The sequence below is a fragment of the Carcharodon carcharias genome, assembly GCF_017639515.1.
Source record: "Carcharodon carcharias isolate sCarCar2 chromosome 38 unlocalized genomic scaffold, sCarCar2.pri SUPER_38_unloc_2, whole genome shotgun sequence".
NCBI lineage: Eukaryota > Metazoa > Chordata > Chondrichthyes > Lamniformes > Lamnidae > Carcharodon > Carcharodon carcharias.
In genome coordinates this window covers 736,153-754,143 of record NW_024470786.1, presented here as the reverse complement: position 1 = coordinate 754,143, position 17,991 = coordinate 736,153, and the positions used below count along the sequence as shown (strand labels likewise).

Here is a 17,991-nt window from a genome sequence, read left to right as displayed (position 1 = left end):
TCTGTATCTAACCCCGTGCTGTACCTGTCCTGGGAGTGTTTGATGGGGACAGTGTAGAGGGAGCTTTACTCTGTATCTAACCCCGTGCTGTACCTGCCCAGGGAATGTTTGATGTGGACAGTGTAGGAGGAGCTTTACTCTAAACCTAACCTCGTGCTGTACCTGTCCTGGGAGTGTTTGATGGGGAGAGTGTAGAGAGAGCTTTACTCTGTATCTAACCCCCGTGCTGTACCTGTCCTGGGAGTGTTTGTTGGGGACAGTGTAGAGGGAGTTTTAATCTGTATCTAACCACGTGCTGTACCTGTTCTGGGAGTGTTTGATGGGGCCAGTGTAGAGGGAGATTTACTCTGTATCTTACCCTGTGCTGTACCTGTCCTGGGAATGTTTGATTGGGACAGTGTAGAGGGAGATTTACTCTGTACGTAACCCCGTGCTGTACCTGTCCTGGGCGTGTTTGATGGGGAAAGTGTAGAGGGAGATTTACTCTGTATCTAACCCCCGTGCTGTACTTGTCCTGGGAGTGTTTGATGGGGACAGTGTAGAGGGGATTTTACTCTCTATATAAAACTGTTCTGTACATATCCCGGGAGTGTTTGATGGGGAAAGTGTAGAAGGAGATTTACTCTATATCTAACACCACGCTGTACCTTTCCTGTGACTGTTTGAGGGGGAGAGTGTAGAGGGAGATTTCATTTGTATCTAAACCCGTGCTGTACCTGTCCTGGGAGTGTTTGATGGGGACAGTGTAGAGGGGATTTTACTCTCTATATAAAACTGTTCTGTACATATCCCGGGAGTGTTTGATGGGGAAAGTGTAGAAGGAGATTTACTCTGTATCTAACCCCGTGCTGTACCTGTCCTGGGAGTGTTTGATGGGGACAGTGTAGAGGGAGATTTACTCTGTATCTAACCCCGTGCTTTACCTGCCCTGGGGGTGTTTGATGGGGAGAGTGCAGAGGGAGTTTACTCTGTATCTATCCCTGTGCTGTACCTGTCCTGGGAGTGTTTGATGGGGACGGTGTAGAGAGTGTTTTACTCTGTATCTTACCCCGTGCTGTACATATCCTGGGAGTGTTTGATGGGGACAGTGTAGAGGGAGATTTACTCTGTATCTAACCCCGTGCTGTACCTGTCCTGGGAGTGTTTAATGGGGCCAGTGTAGAGAGAGCTTTTCTCTGTATCTCACCCCGTGCTGTACCTGCCCTGGGAGTGTTTGATGGGGACGGTGTAAAGGGAGATTTACTCTGTATCTAACCCCGTGCTGTACCTGTCCTGGGAGTGTCTGCTGGGGACGGTGTAGAGGGAGCTTTACTCTGTATCTAACCCCGTGCTGTACCTGTCCTGGGAGTGTTTGATAGGGACAGTGTAGAGGAAGCTTTACTCTGAATCTTATCCCGTGCTGTAACTGTCCTGGGAGTGTTTGATCGGGACAGTGTTGGAGGAGCTTTACTCTGTACCTAACCCCGTGCTGTACCTCTCATGGGAAAGTTTGATGGGGACAGTGTAGAGGGAGATTTACTCTGTACCTAACCCCGTGCTGTACCTGTCCTGGGAGTGTTTAATGGGGACAGTGTAGAGGGAGCATTACTCTGTATCTAACCCCGTGCTGTACCTGTCCTGGGAGTGTTTGATGGGGACAGTGTAGAGGGAGATTTACTCTGTATCTAACCCCATGCTGTACCTGTCCTGGGAGTGTTTGATGTGGACAGTGTAGAGGGAGATTTACTCTGTATCTAACCCCGTGCTGTACCTGTCCTGGGAGTGTTTGATGGGGACAGTGTAGAGGGAGATTTACTCTATATCTAACCCCGTGCTGTACCTGTCCTGGGAGTGTTTGATGGGGACAATGTAGAGGGAGCTTTACTCTGTATCTAACCCCCTGCTGTACCTGTCCTGGGAGTGTTTGATGGGAACAGTGCAGATACTTACAAGAACGTTCCGTTCTTTTGTCTTGTCAGTTGCTAATGAGAGTCCCAGATTCTTTTCTCCATTTATAACTGGAAGGATAAAATTTACTGTTTGTTAAAATATTGCTGTCCTGATGAATAAGAGCGATGCAGAGCACATGAAATTACATGACTCTCTCATTCTGGTATCTTAGTACTGACCCTCCGACAGTGCGGCTCTCCCTCAGCACTGACCCTCCGACAGTGCGGTGCTCCCTCAGTACTGACCCACCGACAATGCGGCGCTCCCTCAGTACTGACCCTCCGACAGTGCGGTGCTCCCTCAGTACTGACCCACCGACAATGCGGCGCTCCTTCAGTACTGACCCTCCGACAGTGCAGCTGTCCCTCAGCATTGACCCTCCGACAGTGCGGTGCTCCCTCAGTCCTGACCCTCCGACAGTGCGGCGCTCCTTCAGCACTGACCCTCCGACAGTGTGGCTCTCCCTCAGTACTGACCCTCCGACCATGCGGCTCTCCCTCAGAACTGACCCTCCGACAGTGCGGCTCTCCCTCAGTACTGACCCTCCGACAGTGCGGCTCTCCTTCAGCACTGACCCTCCGACAGTGCGGCACTCCCTCAGAACTGACCCTCTGACAGTGCGGCGCTCCCTCAGTACTGACCCTCCAACAGTGCGGCTCTCCCTCAGCACTGACCCTCCGACAGTGCAGCTCTCCCTCAGAACTGACCCTCTGACAGTGCGGCGCTCCCTCAGTACTGACCCTCCAACAGTGCGGCTCTCCCTCAGCACTGACCCTCCGACAGTGCAGCTCTCCCTCAGTACTGACCCTCCGACAGTGCAGCTCTCCCTCAGTACTGACCCTCTGACAGTGCGGCACTCCCTCAGTACTGACCCTCCAACAGTACGGTTCTCCCTCAGCACTGACCCTCTGACAGTGCGACACTCCCTCAGTACTGACCCTCTGACAGTGCGGCTCTCCCTCAGCACTGACCCTCCGACAGTGCGGCACTCCCTCAGTACTGACCCTCCAACAGTGCGGTTCTCCCTCAGCACTGACCCTCTGACAGTGCGACACTCCCTCAGTACTGACCCTCTGACAGTGCGGCTCTCCCTCAGCACTGACCCTCTGACAGTGCGACACTCCCTCAGTACTGACCCTCTGACAGTGCGGCTCTCCCTCAGCACTGACCCTCCGACAGTGCGGTGCTCCCTCAGTACTGACTGTCTGAGAATGCTGGGGTATTGTTGACCAGTAATGCAGTGAATCCTCTTACCTGGCATGTTAATGCTCTGGCATCGCTGTTCATTGTATTTGCAGTGATAGAGAGCGCCAGTCTGATTCTGTTGGCTGTCTGTCTTCGTCGGTGCGCTCACCAGCAAGCTGTGTCACGGGAAGATATTCATAGCTAAGTCCTTGGCTATTGTAGCTTAGCAATGTGACCATTCTGCCCCTCGCACCCCCCCCATGCTGGCTCTTGCGTCTTGCTGTCCAATCGATCCCGCTCCCCTCCGCCCAGCTCATTCGCCCATCGCCCTGTGGATTGACCCCCTTCAACTCTTCATCCGTTCCCCCGTTTTGCGCTTCCCCGCCCCTTCCCATCAACGCCTCCCAGCCCACAACAGCTCGCTGCGTCAAAGAAATATTTCCCCCTTCCACCACCTCCCACCCCCCCACGACCCCCCACTCCCTCCTCTCCAACCCTGCTTGTTTTCCCCAATGGCCTTCGATCTGCATCCCTCTGGTTTCCCCACCCTCCCACCACTGCCCTCTCCCTCGATCCGAAGCCCTTCCTGATCCCGAACCCCTCGATTCCATCTCCCCCTTCACTTTCCTTGCTCTGAGGGATGACCAGGCTCCGAGCCATGCCTTCCCTCTTGACGGACATTGAGACGACGGTAAGAGGGGTCCAGAGGGAAGATGAGGGCTTGGTCGGGGTGGGTGGGGGTGTTGTTGGGGTGGGTTTGAGGGCAAGAGGAGGGGGAGCGTGACATTGAGCCAGAGGACAGTCCGAGACAGAGACTGAGTGAAAGATGGGGGGATCCGAGGGACGTTGTTTGAGAGGAGGGTTCGAGGGACGTTGAGTGAGAGGACGATCCGAGAGGGAACGAGAAAGCTCTGAGGACCTTGCTCGTGTGTAACAAGCGTAGCACCCCACAGAGAGCTTGTATCTGGGCAAGGTACCTTTGAATCCAGCGTGAAACATGGTGCATGGTTGGAAATGGGAGGTTGGGTGGGGGTGGAGGGGGGGTTTGTGAATTCCTGGCAACCACCTCATTTCCGAGGAGTGAGCTAGGTTTGCATGGAGATGAGGACCGGGGAAGGGCAAAGGGCAAGTAGAAGCCCAACTGAGATAGCCGGTTACTTCACCTTCCCCCCTCCGCATCTTTAGCGGGGGTTGGGTGAGGGGCAAGGGGCGGGGGGGGTCGGGGGGGGTGATGAATCAGGAACGCACATGGCAGAGGTGGGAAGTCGTGGGGAGCTGGGAAAGCGGAACCGAAAAGGGGGGAGGTGAGCAGGGATGTCCTGGAAGGGCGTGCTTTGCTGAGGGTGCGTGAATGATGGCTGCGGTAAGTCTGCTGATGGAAGAGATTCGGAGTCGGCCTCGTGGGTTCTGGTCGCCGAGCTTACGTCCATATCTGCGGGGCAGGGCGTGGGGTAGTGGGAGGGAAGGCTTGTAGTTTTGCACAGCCTAACTCGGCTGCATTCACTCCGTAAAGTGAAATTTAGGTTTTAAATTGAAGCATCACTTGCCTGGTCTCTCTTACTTTAGCCAGATTGATTTCTTCATCCGATTATTAGAGTAATAGGTCTATAAGAGTGAAGTCTTGGCCGCCTTACCACTTATTGCTCTCCACATAGATCAAAATGAGGGTGTTGTGGGGTGGGGGTGGGGTGAGTCCAAGGGACATTGAGTGAGAGAGGAGTATCCTGAGGGACATTGAGTGAGAGAGGAGTGTCCTGAGGGACATTGAGTGAGAGAGGAGTGTCCCGAGGGACATTGAGTGAGGGAAGAGTGTCCCGAGGGACATTGAGTTAGAGAGGAGTGTCCTGAGGGACATTGAGTGAGAGAGGAGTGTCCCAAGGGACATTGAGTGAGAGAGGAGTGTCCTGAGGGACATTGAGTGAGAGAGGAGTGTCCCGAGGGACATTGAGTGAGAGAGGAGTGTCCTGAGGGACATTGAGTTAGAGAGGAGTGTCCTGAGGGACATTGAGTGAGAGAGGAGTGTCCCGAGGGACATTGAGTGAGAGAGGAGTGTCCCAAGGGACATTGAGTGAGTGAGAGAGGGAGAGTCCAAGGGACATTGACCGAGTGAGAGAGGAGGGTCTGAGGGACATTGAGTGAGTGAGAGGGGAGGATCTGGGGCCATTGAGTGCGCGAGAGAGGAAGGTCTGAGGGACATTGAGTGCGTGAGAGAGGAGAGTCCAAGGGACATTGAGTGAGTGAGAGAGGAGTGTCTGAGGTACATTGAATGAGTGAGAGAGGAGGGTCCGAGGGTCAGTGAGTGAGATATGAGGGTCTGAGGGACATTGAGTGAGAGAGTAGGTTTGGGGTCATTGAGTGAGAGAGAAAAGGGTCTGAGGGACATTGAGTGAGTGAGAGTGGAGGGTCTGGGGTCATCAAGTGAGTGAGAGAGGAGGGTCCAAGGCACATTGAATGAGTGAGAGAGAAGGGTCTGAGGGACATTGAGTGCGTGAGAGAGGAGGGTCCGAGGCACATTGAGTGAGTGAGAGAGGAGGGTCTGACGGTCAATGAATGAGTGAGAGAGGAGGGTCTGGGGTCATTGAGTGAGAGAGGAGAGGGTCTGAGGGACATTGAGTGAATGAGAGAGGAGGGTCTTTGGTCATTGAGTGAGTGAGAGAGGAGGGTTCGAGGCACATTGAGTGAGTGAGAGAGGGTCCGAGGTTCATTGAATGAGTGAGGGGGAGGGTCTGAGGGACATTGAGTGAGTGAGAGAGGAGAGTCTGGGGGACATTGAGTGAGTGAGAGAGGAGAGTCTGGGGTCATTGGGGGAGAGAGGAGAGTCTGAGGGACATTGAGTGAGTGAGAGAGGAGGGTATGAGGGTCATTGAGTGAGTGAGGGGGTAGGGTCTGAGGGACATTGAGTGAGTGAGAGAGGAGGGTCCGAGGGACATTGAGTTAGAGAGAGAGGAGAGTCTGATGGACATTGAGATAGTGAGAGAGGATGGTCCGAGGTCAATGGGATAACTGCCATCAGCACCTACCTGTTGAAGCTACCTTTGAACTGAGTTACTCTGTAGCCGAATTGTGATTGCACACTCTGACTGAAGGATTTCGGATTGGTCGTTTCCAGGTTAAAACTATAAACAGGCCAGAGTGCTGGGGAGAGAGTGAGAGGAAGCTAGTTAATGAGTACCTGATAGATACAGACAAACAAACCCACACACACACACACACACACACACACACACACACACACACACACACACACATACATCTGCAGGCATATACAGAGAGACACACAGAAAACAGGCATATACAGACAAACACAGATACAGGCATACAAAGAGAGAGACACACACAGATACAGGCACATGCAGAAAGACACACACACAGATACAGGCACATGCAGAAAGACACACACACATACAGACATAAACAGAGAGGCACACACATAGACATAGGGAAATACAGAGACACACACAGATACAGGAATATACAGAGAGGCACACTCAGGTACAGGCATATACAGAGAGGCACACACATAGACATAGGGAAATACAGAGACACACACAGATACAGGAATATACAGAGAGGCACACTCAGGTACAGGCATATACAGAGAGGCACACACATAGACATAGGGAAATACAGAGAGACACACATAGATACAGGCATATACAGAGAGACACAGGCATATGCAGAGAGACACACACAGATACAGGAACATACAGAGACACACACATATAGGCACAGGAATATACAGAGAAGCACACACAAATGCAGGAATATACAGAGACACACACAATAGGCACAGGAATATACAGAGAGGCAAACACAGGTACAGGCATGTACAGAGAGGCACACACATAGACGTAGGGAAATACAGGGACACACACAGATACAGGAGTGTGCAGAGCCAAGCACAGATACAGGCATATATAGGGGAGGCGAATGTGTTGTGGTATTGCTGCTGGACTAGTAATCCACAGACACAGGGGTCATGATCTGGGGACCCGGGTTCGAACCCCACCACGGCCGATGGTGGAATTTGAATTCAAAAAAATCTGGAGTTAAAAGCCTGACGATGACTGTGAAACCTTTGCTGATTGTTGTAAAAACCCACCTGGTTCACCAGTGTCCCTTAGGGGAGTAACTCTGACACCAGGCCCACAGCAATGTGGCTGACTCTTAAAAATTGTTCTAGCAAGCTACTCACCACCAACTTCTCAAGAACAACTAAGGTTGGACAATAAATGCTGGCCCGGCCAGCGAAGCCCACATCCTGTGAATGAATAAAAAAAACGACACAGCCATATTTTGAGTGACATACACAGATACAGGCATTGACAGAGAGAGAGACACACACAGTAATACAGGCATATACAGAGTGAGAGACACAGATACAGGCATATACACAGAGAGAGACACACACACACGCACAGATACAGGCATATGCAGAGCGATACACACAGATACAGGCGTATACAGAGAGAGAGAGACACACGCACAGATATAGGCATATACACACAGAGAGAGACACACACACATATAGGATATAGAGAGAGAGAGAGACAGGTACAGGCATATAAAGAGAGAGAGACACACACAGAAACAGGCATTTACAGAGAGAGAAACACACACACACTCAGAAACAGGCATATACAGAGAGAGAGACACACACACACACACACAGATACGGGCATATAGAGAGAGACAAATACAGATGCAGACATATACAGAGAGACAATCACAGATACAGGGATATGCAGAATGACACATACAGATACAGGCATATACAGAGAGAAAGACAGACACACAGATACAGACATATACTGAAAGACACACACACAACCACAGGCGTATACAGAGAGACAAACACAGACACAGGCATATACAGAGAGAGACACACACAGATACAGGCATATACAGAGACACACACACCGATACAGGCATATACAGAGAGACACACACAGATACAGGCATATACAGAAAGACACACACACAGGCACAGGCATATACAGAGAGACACACACAGATGCAGGCATATACAAAGAGCCTGTTACACAGGGACAGAAGAAGGCCATTCAGCCCCTCTCGAACCTGCCGGAGGGTCAGTGCTGAGGGAGAGCCGCACTGTCGGAGGGTCAGTGCTGAGGGAGTGCCACACTGTTGGAGGGTCAGTGCTGAGGGAGAGCCTCACTATCGGAGGGTCAGTGCTGAGGGAGAGCCGCACTGTCGGAGGGTCAGTACTGAGGGAGAGCCGCACTGTCGGAGGGTCAGTACTGAGGGAGCGCTGCACTGTCAGAGGGTCAGTACTGAGGGAGAGCCGCACTGTCGGAGGGTCAGTACTGAGGGAGCGCCACACTGTCGGAGGGTCAGTGCTGAGAGAGTGCCGCAGTCGGAGGGTCAGCGCTGAGGGAGCGCCGCACTATTGGAGGGTCAGTACTGAGGGAGAGCTGCACTGTCGGAGGGTCAGTACTGAGGGAGCTCCGCACTATTGGAGGGTCAGTACTGAGGGAGAGCTGCACTGTCGGAGGGTCAGTACTGAGGGAGAGCTGCACTGTCGGAGGGTCAGTACTGAGGGAGAGCTGCACTGTCAGAGGGTCAGTGCTGAGGGAGAGCCGCACTATTGGAGAGTCAGTACTGAGGGAGAGCTGCACTGTTGGAGGGTCAGTGCTGAGGGAGATCCGCACTGTCGGAGGGTCAGTACTGAGGGAGATCCGCACTGTCGGAGGGTCAGTACTGAGGGAGAACCGCACTGTCGGAGGGTCAGTACTGAGGGAGAGCCGCACTGTCAGAGGGTCAGTGCTGAGGGAGAGCCGCACTATTGGAGAGTCAGTGCTGAGGGAGAGCCGCACTATTGGAGGGTCAGTGCTGAGGGATGAGGGGGTGGGTTTGGGTTTTTATTTCCCCCGTTTGTTGCACTTTTCAAAGCAGCCGGAATTGCCCCTGAACAAAATCCCCCCCCCGCCGAACCGAATGCCCCTCCCGCTGAACCGAATCCCCCTCCCGTTGAACCAAATGCCCCTGCCCCCGATCCGAATACCCCTCCCCCTGAGCCGAATCCTGCCCCCGAACCGAATCCCCCTCCCCCTGAACCAAATCCCCCTCCCCCGCACCGAAACACCCTCCCCCGAACCGAATCCCCCTCCCCCTGAACCGAATCCCCCTCCCCCTGAACCGAATCCACCCCCCCCCGAACTGAATCCCCCCCCGAACCGAATCCCCCTCCCCCTGAACCGAATCCCCCTCCCCCGAACTGAATCCCGCCCCCCCCCGAACCGAATTCCCTCCTGAACTGAATCCCCGTCCCCTGAACCGAATCCCCCCCGAACCGAATCCCCCCGAACCGAATCCCCCTCCCCCTGAACCGAATCGCCCCCCTGAACTGAATCCCCGTCCCCCTGAAACAAATCCCCCTCCCCCTGAACCGAATCCCCCTCCCCCTGAACCGAATCGCCCCCCTGAACTGAATCCCCCTCCCCCTGAACCGAATCCCCCTCCCCCGAACCGAATCCCCCTCCCCCTGAACCGAATCCCACCCCCCCCCGAACTGAATCCCGCCCCCCCCCGAACCGAATTCCCTCCTGAACTGAATCCCCGTCCCCTGAACCGAATCCCCCCCGAACCGAATCCCCCCGAACCGAATCCCCCTCCCCCTGAACCGAATCCCCCCCCGAACCGAATCCCCCCCGAACCGAATCCCTCTCCCCCTGAACCGAATCCCCCTCCCCCTGAACCGAATCCCCCTCCCCCGAACTGAATCGTCCCCCTGAACTGAATCCTCCCCCCTGAACTGAATCCTCTCCCCTGAACCGAATCCCCCTCCCCCACGAACCGAATCCCCCTCCCCCCAAAATGAATCAACCCCCAAACCGAATCCCCCTCCCCCCTGAACCGAATCCCCCCCGAACCGAATCCCCTCCTGAACCGAATCCCCCTCCCCCCGAACCGAATCTCCCCCCAAACCGAATCCCCCCCCGAACCGAATCCCCCTCCCCCGAACTGAATCCCACTCCCCCCCGAACCGAATCTCCCTCCCCCGAACCGAATCCCCCTCCCCCACCCTCTCGCCCACGTCTGACGCTTGATCTCTTGGTGACACGTGAGCCTCGGGCTATTCCTCACCAGTGCCCTCACAAAACCTGCCAGTTCTTCCCTGTCTTCCACACGTCCTCCCTCTCTCCCTCACTCTCTCTCTCCCTCCCTCTCTCACTCTCCCTCACTGTCTCTCTCCCTCCCTCACTCTCACTTCCTCCCTCTCTCACTCTCACTCTCACTCACTCTCTCTGTCTCTCACTCTCCCTCTCTCTCTCTCCCTCCCTCTCTCACTCACACTCACTCTCTCTCTCCCTCCCTCTCTCATTCTCCCTCTCTCTCTCTCTCTCTCTCTCCCTCTCTCACTCTCACTCACTCTCTCTCCCTCCCTCTCTCACTCTCTCTCCCTCCCTCTCTCACTCTCACTCACTCTCTCTCTCCCTCCGTCTCTCTCTTTCCCTCCCTCTCTCACTCTCTCTCACTCTCCCTCTCTCTCTCCCTCCCTCTCTCACGCTCACTCACTCTGTCTGTCTCTCACTCTCCCTCTCTCTCTCACTCTCACTCACTCTCTCTCTCTCTCCCTCCCTCTCTCACTCTCACTCTCTCTCTCTCTCCCTCCCCCTCTCCCTGCCCCTTCTCCTTCCCCGTCCCTCTCTCCCTCCCTCTCTCTTGCCCCTGCATTGCAACCACTTCCCCATCGCAAGACACTTCCGCTGGTGCCACAGTGCTGAGAACAATGGCAGTGATGGTTTGGAAACAGCTGGTCTTGTGGTTTACATTCCTACAGCTGCTTTCACAACCCATGTTTCGTCAATGGACCTCACATGGTCAATAGGATGCATTGTGCAGCCTCATCACTGCTGGAAGGTCAGCATGGCGATCTCCAGCCGCGCACAGCAAGATCCCACAATCAGCCACCTGCCAAACGAGCCGGACTGGCAACTTCAGCAATAACAGCACCAGAACGAGAGTGAGAAACCCCCAGCAGTTCAGGTGCGTCTCTCCCTCAGCACTCACCCTCCGATAGTGCAGCTCTCCCTCAGCACTCACCCTCCGACAGTGCGGCACTCCCTCAGTGCTGACCCTCCGACAGTGCGGCTCTCCCTCAGTGCTGACCCTCCGACAGTGCAGCGCTCCCTCAGTACTGACCCTCTGACAGTGCAGCGCTCCCTCAGTACTGACCCTCCCACAGTGCGGCTCTCCCTCAGCATTCACCCTCCGACAGTGCGGCTCTCCCTCAGCACTGAACCTCCGACAGTGCGGCGCTCCCTCAGTACTGACCCTCCCGCAGTAATGACCCTCCAACAGTGCGGCTCTCCCTCAGCGCTGACCGTCCGACAGTGCGGCGCTCCCTCAGCACTCACCCTCCGACAGTGCGGATCTCCCTCAGCGCTGACCCTCTGACAGTGCGGCTCTCCCTCAGTACTGACCCTCCGACAGTGCGGCTCTCCTTCCGTACTGACCCTCCGACAGTGAGGCTCTCCCTCAGTACTGACCCTCCAACATTGCGGCTCTCCCTCAGAACTGGCCCTCCGACAGTGCGGCTCTCCCTCAATACTGACCCTCCGACAGTGCAGCGCTCCCTCAGTACTGACCCTCCCTCAGTAATGACCCTCCGACAGTGCGGCTCTCCCTCAGCGCTGACCCTCCGACAGTGCGGCTCTCCCTCAGCACTGACCCTCCGACAGTGCGGCGCTCCCTCAGTACTGACCCTCCCTCAGTAATGACCCTCCGACAGTGCAGCTCTCCCTCAGCGCTGACCCTCCGACAGTGCGGCGCTCCCTCAGCACTCACCCTCCGACAGTGCGGCTCTCCCTCAGCACTGACCCTCCGACAGTGCGGCGCTCCCTCAGCACTGACCCTCCGACAGTGCGGCTCTCCCTCAGTACTGACCCTCCGACAGTGCGGCTCTCCCTCAGCGCTGACCCTCCGACAGTGCGGCGCTCCCTCAGCACTCACCCTCCGACAGTGCGGATCTCCCTCAGCGCTGACCCTCCGACAGTGCGGCTCTCCCTCAGTACTGACCCTCCGACAGTGCGGCTCTCCTTCCGTACTGACCCTCCGACAGTGCGGCACTCACTCAGCACTGACCCTCCCACAGTGCGGCTCTCCCTCAGTACTGACCCTCCGACAGTGCGGCGCTCCCTCAGTACTGACCCTCCGACAGTGCGGCACTCCCTCAGAACAGACCCTCCGACAGTGCGGCTCTCCCTCAGTACTGACCATCCGACAGTGCGGCTCTCCCTCAGTACTGACCCTCCGACAGTGCGGCTCTCCCTCAGTACTGACCCTCCGACAGTGCGGCTCTCCCTCAGTACTGACCCTCTGACAGTGCGGCTCTCCCAAAGCACTCACCCTCCGACAGTGCGGCTCTCCCTCAGCACTGACCCTCCGACAGTGCAGCGCTCCCTCAGTACTGACCCTCCCTCAGTAATGACACTCCGACAATGCGGCGCTCCCTCAGCACTGACCCTCCAACAGAGCTGCACTCTTCAGTACTGACCCTCTGACAGTGCAGCACTCCCTCAGTACTGACCCTCCGACAGTGCGGCTCTCCCTCAGCACTGACCCTCCGACAGTGCAGCTCTCCCTCAGCACTGACCCTCCGACAGTGCGGCACGCCCTCAGTACTGACCTTCTGACAGTGCGGCACTCCCTGAATCCTGATCCTCCAACAGTCCGGCACTCCCTCAGCACTGACCCTCCGACAGTGCGGCTCTCCCTCAGTACTGACCCTCCGACAGTGCGGCGCTCCCTCAGCACTGACCCTCCAACAGTGCTGCACTCCTCAGTACTGACCCTCCGACAGTGCGGCTCTCCGTCAGTACTGACCCTCCGACAGTGCGGAGCTCCCTAACTACTGACCCTCCGACAGTGCGGCGCTCCCTCAGCGCTGACCCTCCGGCAGTGCGGCTCTCCCTCAGCACTCACCCTCCGACAGTGCGGCTCTCCCTCAATACTGACCCTCCGACAGTGCGGCGCTCCCTCAGAACTGGCCCTCCGACAGTGCGGCTCTCCCTCAGTACTGACCCTCCGACAGTGCGGCTCTCCCTCAGTACTGACCCTCTGACAGTGCGGCTCTCCCTCAGTACTGACCCTCCGACAGTGCGGCGCTCCCTCAGTACTGACTCTCCGACAGTGCGGCGCTCCCTCAGAACTGGCCCTCCGACAGTGCGGCTCTCCCTCAGTACTGACCCTCCGACAGTGCGGCTCTCCCTCAGTACTGACCCTCCGACAGTGCGGCTCTCCCTCAGTACTCACCATCCCGATAGTGCGGCTCTCCCTCAGTACTGACCCTCCGACAGTGCGGTGCTCCCTCAGCACTGACCCTCCAACAGTGCTGCACTCCTCAGTACTGACCCTCCGACAGTGCAGCACTCCCTCAGTACTGATCCTCCGACAGTGCGGCCATCCCTCAGCACTGACCCTCCAACAGTGCTGCACTCCTCAGTACTGACCCTCCGACAGTGCGGCGCTCCCTCAGAACTGGCCCTCCGACAGTGTGGCTCTCCCTCAGTACTGACCCTCTGACAGTGCGGCTCTCCCTCAGTACTGACCCTCCGACAGTGCGGCTCTCCCTCAGTACTGACCCTCCGACAGTGCGGCTCTCCCTCAGTACTGACCCTCCGACAGTGCGGCTCTCCCTCTATATTGACCCTCCGACAATGCGGCGCTCCCTCAGTACTGACCCTCCGACAGTGCGGCTCTCCCTCTATATTGACCCTCCGACAATGCGGCGCTCCCTCAGTACTGACCCTCCGACAGTGCGGCGCTCCCTCAGCACTGACCCCTCTGACAGTGCGGCTCTCCCTCAGTACTGACCCTCCGACAGTGCGGCGCTCCCTCAGTACTGACCCTCCGACAGTGCGGCTCTCCCTCAGTACTGACCCTCCAATAGTGCGGAGCTCCCTCAGTACTGACCCTCCAATAGTGCGGCTCTCCCTCAGTACTGACCCTCCGACAATGCGGCGCTCCCTCAGTACTGACCCTCCGACAGTGCGGCTCTCCCTCTATATTGACCCTCCGACAATGCGGCGCTCCCTCAGTACTGACCCTCCGACAGTGCGGCTCTCCCTCAGCACTGACCCTCCGACAGTGCGGCTCTCCCTCTATATTGACTCTCCGACAATGCGGCGCTCCCTCAGTACTGACTCTCCGACAGTGCGGAGGCTGCTGAACACATTCCCTGTTTTGGGATCCTGCTGTGCACCAGGTCTCCTCCCCCCCCCCCCCACCTCGGCGCCCCGTTGCCTCCGGCTCGCTCTGGGGCGGCCACGCGGCTGGGGTGGGCCCGGCTTTGGAAAACGTCACGGGTGGGAGGCGTTGGGGCGGCGTGGGCAACCTTTCACCTCCCTCCGCTTCGAACTCCCCGGCTCTCCCCAGGCGCGGCAGGCAAAGGCCGGGATTGCGCGCGGACTCACCTGCTCCCAGGCACAGCAGGACGGGCAGGGCGTGGGCCATCGTTCGAGGCATCCGCCTTCCGGCCGGAGGCAAGAGCGAGGGAGGGACGGAGGGCGAGAGAGGAGAGAGCGGGAGCGAGAGAGCGGGAGAGACAGAGTGAGAAAGAGAGAGAGAAAGAGATGGGGGGGGTAAAAGAGAGAGAGACGGCTGTCCTTGTTCTCGACGGGCGCTGAACCTTGGGACACCCTGGGTCCAACTCCAAGCACCGTGGGTCCCCTGCTGTCTCTCGGCCTCCTCTCCCAGACTCAGGGTCAGAGCGAGCTTCACACCAGCACCGAGTGGAACCCCTCTCTTGTGCTGGCCAAGTCTGCTTCCCTTTTCTGGCTGGGTGAAGCTACCGAGGCGAGCCTCACTCTCGTCACCCAACCCACTGGCCCATTTCGCAACCAGGAAGCTGGAGAGGCGTCCTCGCTGAGCCTGGCTGAGGGCCAAGGCCCTTGGGTGGAGTCCAGAGCCCTGAGGTTGGACCCGTGAGAGATTTGCCCTGCTGCCTACTTGGTGAAGCTGCCCTCCAAGTTTAAACTGAGGGCTGCAATCCACCAGCATGAAGTCAGGGGTACAATTCTAAAGGCGGGGGTGAGGAGGTGGGTTGGGGGGGTGGGGGGGAGGGGGTGGTGGTGGTGAGGGGGTGGTTGGGGCTGTGGTGGGGGCAGCTCCGATTGAGGGTGGGGGAGTCACAGTGCAGGATGTCAAAAGGACATTGGCACCTCTGGAGGAGTGGGCAGGTAGGCAGCAGATAGAGATAAAAACAAAAAAACTGCGGATGCTGGAAATCCAAAACAAAAACAGAATTACCTGGAAAAACTCAGCAGGTCTGGCAGCATCGGCGGAGAAGAAAAGAGTTGAAGTTTCGAGTCCTCATGACCCTTCTGTCGAAGGGTCATGAGGACTCGAAACGTCAACTCTTTTCTTCTCCGCCGATGCTGCCAGACCTGCTGAGTTTTTCCAGGTAATTCTGTTTTTGTTTTAGGCAGCAGATAGAGTTTAGCGTGGAGAAGCGTGAGGTGATTTTGATCCAAAAAATGTGGAGGGACAATATACAATCAAGGGGACAATTCTAAAGGGGGAGCAAAAGCAGAGAGGCTGGGGGGTACATGTGAATAAATCATTGAAGGGGGCAGGACAGGTTGAGAGAGCGGTTAATAAAGCAGACAGTATCCTGGGCTTTAGTAATAGGGGCGTAGGGTACAAGAGCAAGGAGGGTAGGTTGAACTTGTATAAGACACTAGTTCAGTCTCAGCTGGAGTATTGTGTCCCGTTCTGGACTCCACACTTTAGGAAGGATGTGAGGGAATTGGAGAGAGAGAGTGTGAGCGCGGGGAAAATTCACAGGAACGGTTCCAGGGATGAGGAACTTCAGTTTCGTGGATCGATGGGAGAAGTTGGGACTGTTCTCCTCGGAGAAGAGAAGGCCGAGAGGAGATTTGATCGAGGTGTTCAAAATCACGAGGGGGTCTGGGACAGAGTGGATCGGGAGAAACTGTTCCCATTGGGGGAAGGATGGAGAAGCAGAGGGACACGGATTGAAGGCGATGGGTAAAAGGAGCGACGGAGACACGAGGAGAAACTTTTTCACGCAGCGAGGGGTTAGGATCTGGAACACGCTGCCTGAGAGTGTGGGGGAGGGTCAATCGAGGTGTTAGGGTCTGGAACGCGCTGCCTGAGAGTGTGGGGTAGGGAGGGTCAATTGAGGTGTTAGGGTCTGGAACGCGCTGCCTGAGAGTGTGGGGTAGGGAGGGTCAATCGAGGTGTTAGGGTCTGGAGTGCGCTGCCTGAGAGTGTGGGGGAGGGAGGGTCAATCGAGGGGTTTGAAAGGGAATGGGATTGTTATCGGGAAAGGGGGAATGGGCAGGGTTAACAGGAAGAAGGCCGGGAGAGTGAGACTAGCTGGGTTGCACTGGTGGAGGGCTAGCACAGGAACGATAGGGCAGAATTGCCTCTTTAAGTGCTGTAACCATTCTGTGAGTCTATGATACTGCGCTATTCTCTTTTATCTCACTGACCTCCGATCCGTGTCCCTCTGGTTTCCCCTCCCTCCTGCCACTGGAGACAGTTTCCTCCCTGTTCCCTCGATCCCAACCCACTTGCCGTTTGGGAACGCCTCGATTCAACCTCTACCCTTAACCTTCTCCGTTCCGGGGTGGGGTGGGAACGGTCCCAGCTCCTCCTCCCAGTCTCGCCACGCAAACTGAAGTCTCCTCATCGCCTGGGAAATCTCCTCCTCACCCTCTCCGAGGGCCCGGACAACCTTCCCAAAGTATGGAGCCCGGATTTGGCCACTATCCATCAGCCGGGGCCTAACCAGGGTTTCAGAGAGGGCTCAGTATTCACTTCCTTTTCTTAGCAGTCGGTTCCTTTCTGAGCCAATTCAGAGAACACCTCAGCTTTCCGAATAACCCTATCAACTCACACGATCAACAATTTGCACCTATTCGGAGAATAAGTCACTCTCAGTCCCTCTCTCTCTCTCTCAGGGAGATATCTGTACACTGACTGGTGTCTCTCAGTCCCCTCTCTCTCAGGGAGATATCTGTACACTGACTGGTGTCTCTCAGTCCCCTCTCTCTCAGGGAGATATCTGTACACTGACTGGTGTCTCTCAGTCCCTCTCTCTCTCAGGGAGATATCTGTACACTGACTGGTGTCTCTCAGTCCCTCTCTCTCAGGGAGATATCTGTACACTGACTGGTGTCTCTCAGTCCCTCTCTCTCTCAGGGAGATATCTGTACACTGACTGGTGTCTCTCAGTAACTCTCTCTCTCTCAGGGAGATATCTGTACACTGACTGGTGTCTCTCAGTCCCCTCTCTCTCTCAGGGAGATGTCTGTACACTGACTGTTGTCTCTCAGTCCCTCTCTCTCAGGGAGATATCTGTACACTGACTGGTGTCTCTCAGTCCCTCTCTCTCAGGGAGATATCTGTACACTGACTGGTGTCTCTCAGTCCTCTCTCTCTCAGGGAGATATCTGTACACTGACTGGTGTCTCTCAGTCCCTCTCTCTCAGGGAGATATCTGTACACTGACTGGTGTCTCTCAGTCCCTCTCTCTCAGGGAGATATCTGTACACTGACTGGTGTCTCTCAGTCCTCTCTCTCTCAGGGAGATATCTGTACACTGACTGGTGTCTCTCAGTCCCTCTCTCTCAGGGAGATATCTGTACACTGACTGGTGTCTCTCAGTCCCTCTCTCTCAGGGAGATATCTGTACACTGACTGGTGTCTCTCAGTCCCATCTCTCTCAGGGAGATATCTGTACACTGACTGGTGTCTCTCAGTCCTCTCTCTCTCAGGGAGATATCTGTACACTGACTGGTGTCTCTCAGTAACTCTCTCTCTCTCAGGGAGATATCTGCACACTGACTGGTGTCTCTCAGTCCCCTCTCGCTCAGGGAGATATCT

General features: G+C 56.0%; 1 protein-coding gene across 1 annotated transcript in view; it reads right to left on the bottom strand.

Moving 5' to 3' along the window:
• LOC121274788 (integrin alpha-M-like) overlaps positions 1-14,963 on the bottom strand; it is a 97,126-nt gene extending 82,163 nt beyond the window's left edge. Inside the window, exons 1-4 of the mRNA XM_041182138.1 lie at positions 14,553-14,963; positions 6,135-6,249; positions 3,184-3,290; positions 1,930-1,997 (exon numbers count right to left, since the gene is read on the bottom strand). Of these exons, the coding sequence (XP_041038072.1) occupies positions 1,930-1,997; positions 3,184-3,290; positions 6,135-6,249; positions 14,553-14,604 (342 nt within the window). The 5' untranslated portion in view covers positions 14,605-14,963. The remainder of the gene's footprint in view (positions 1-1,929; positions 1,998-3,183; positions 3,291-6,134; positions 6,250-14,552) is intronic.
• Between the last annotated feature and the right edge of the window lie 3,028 nt (positions 14,964-17,991).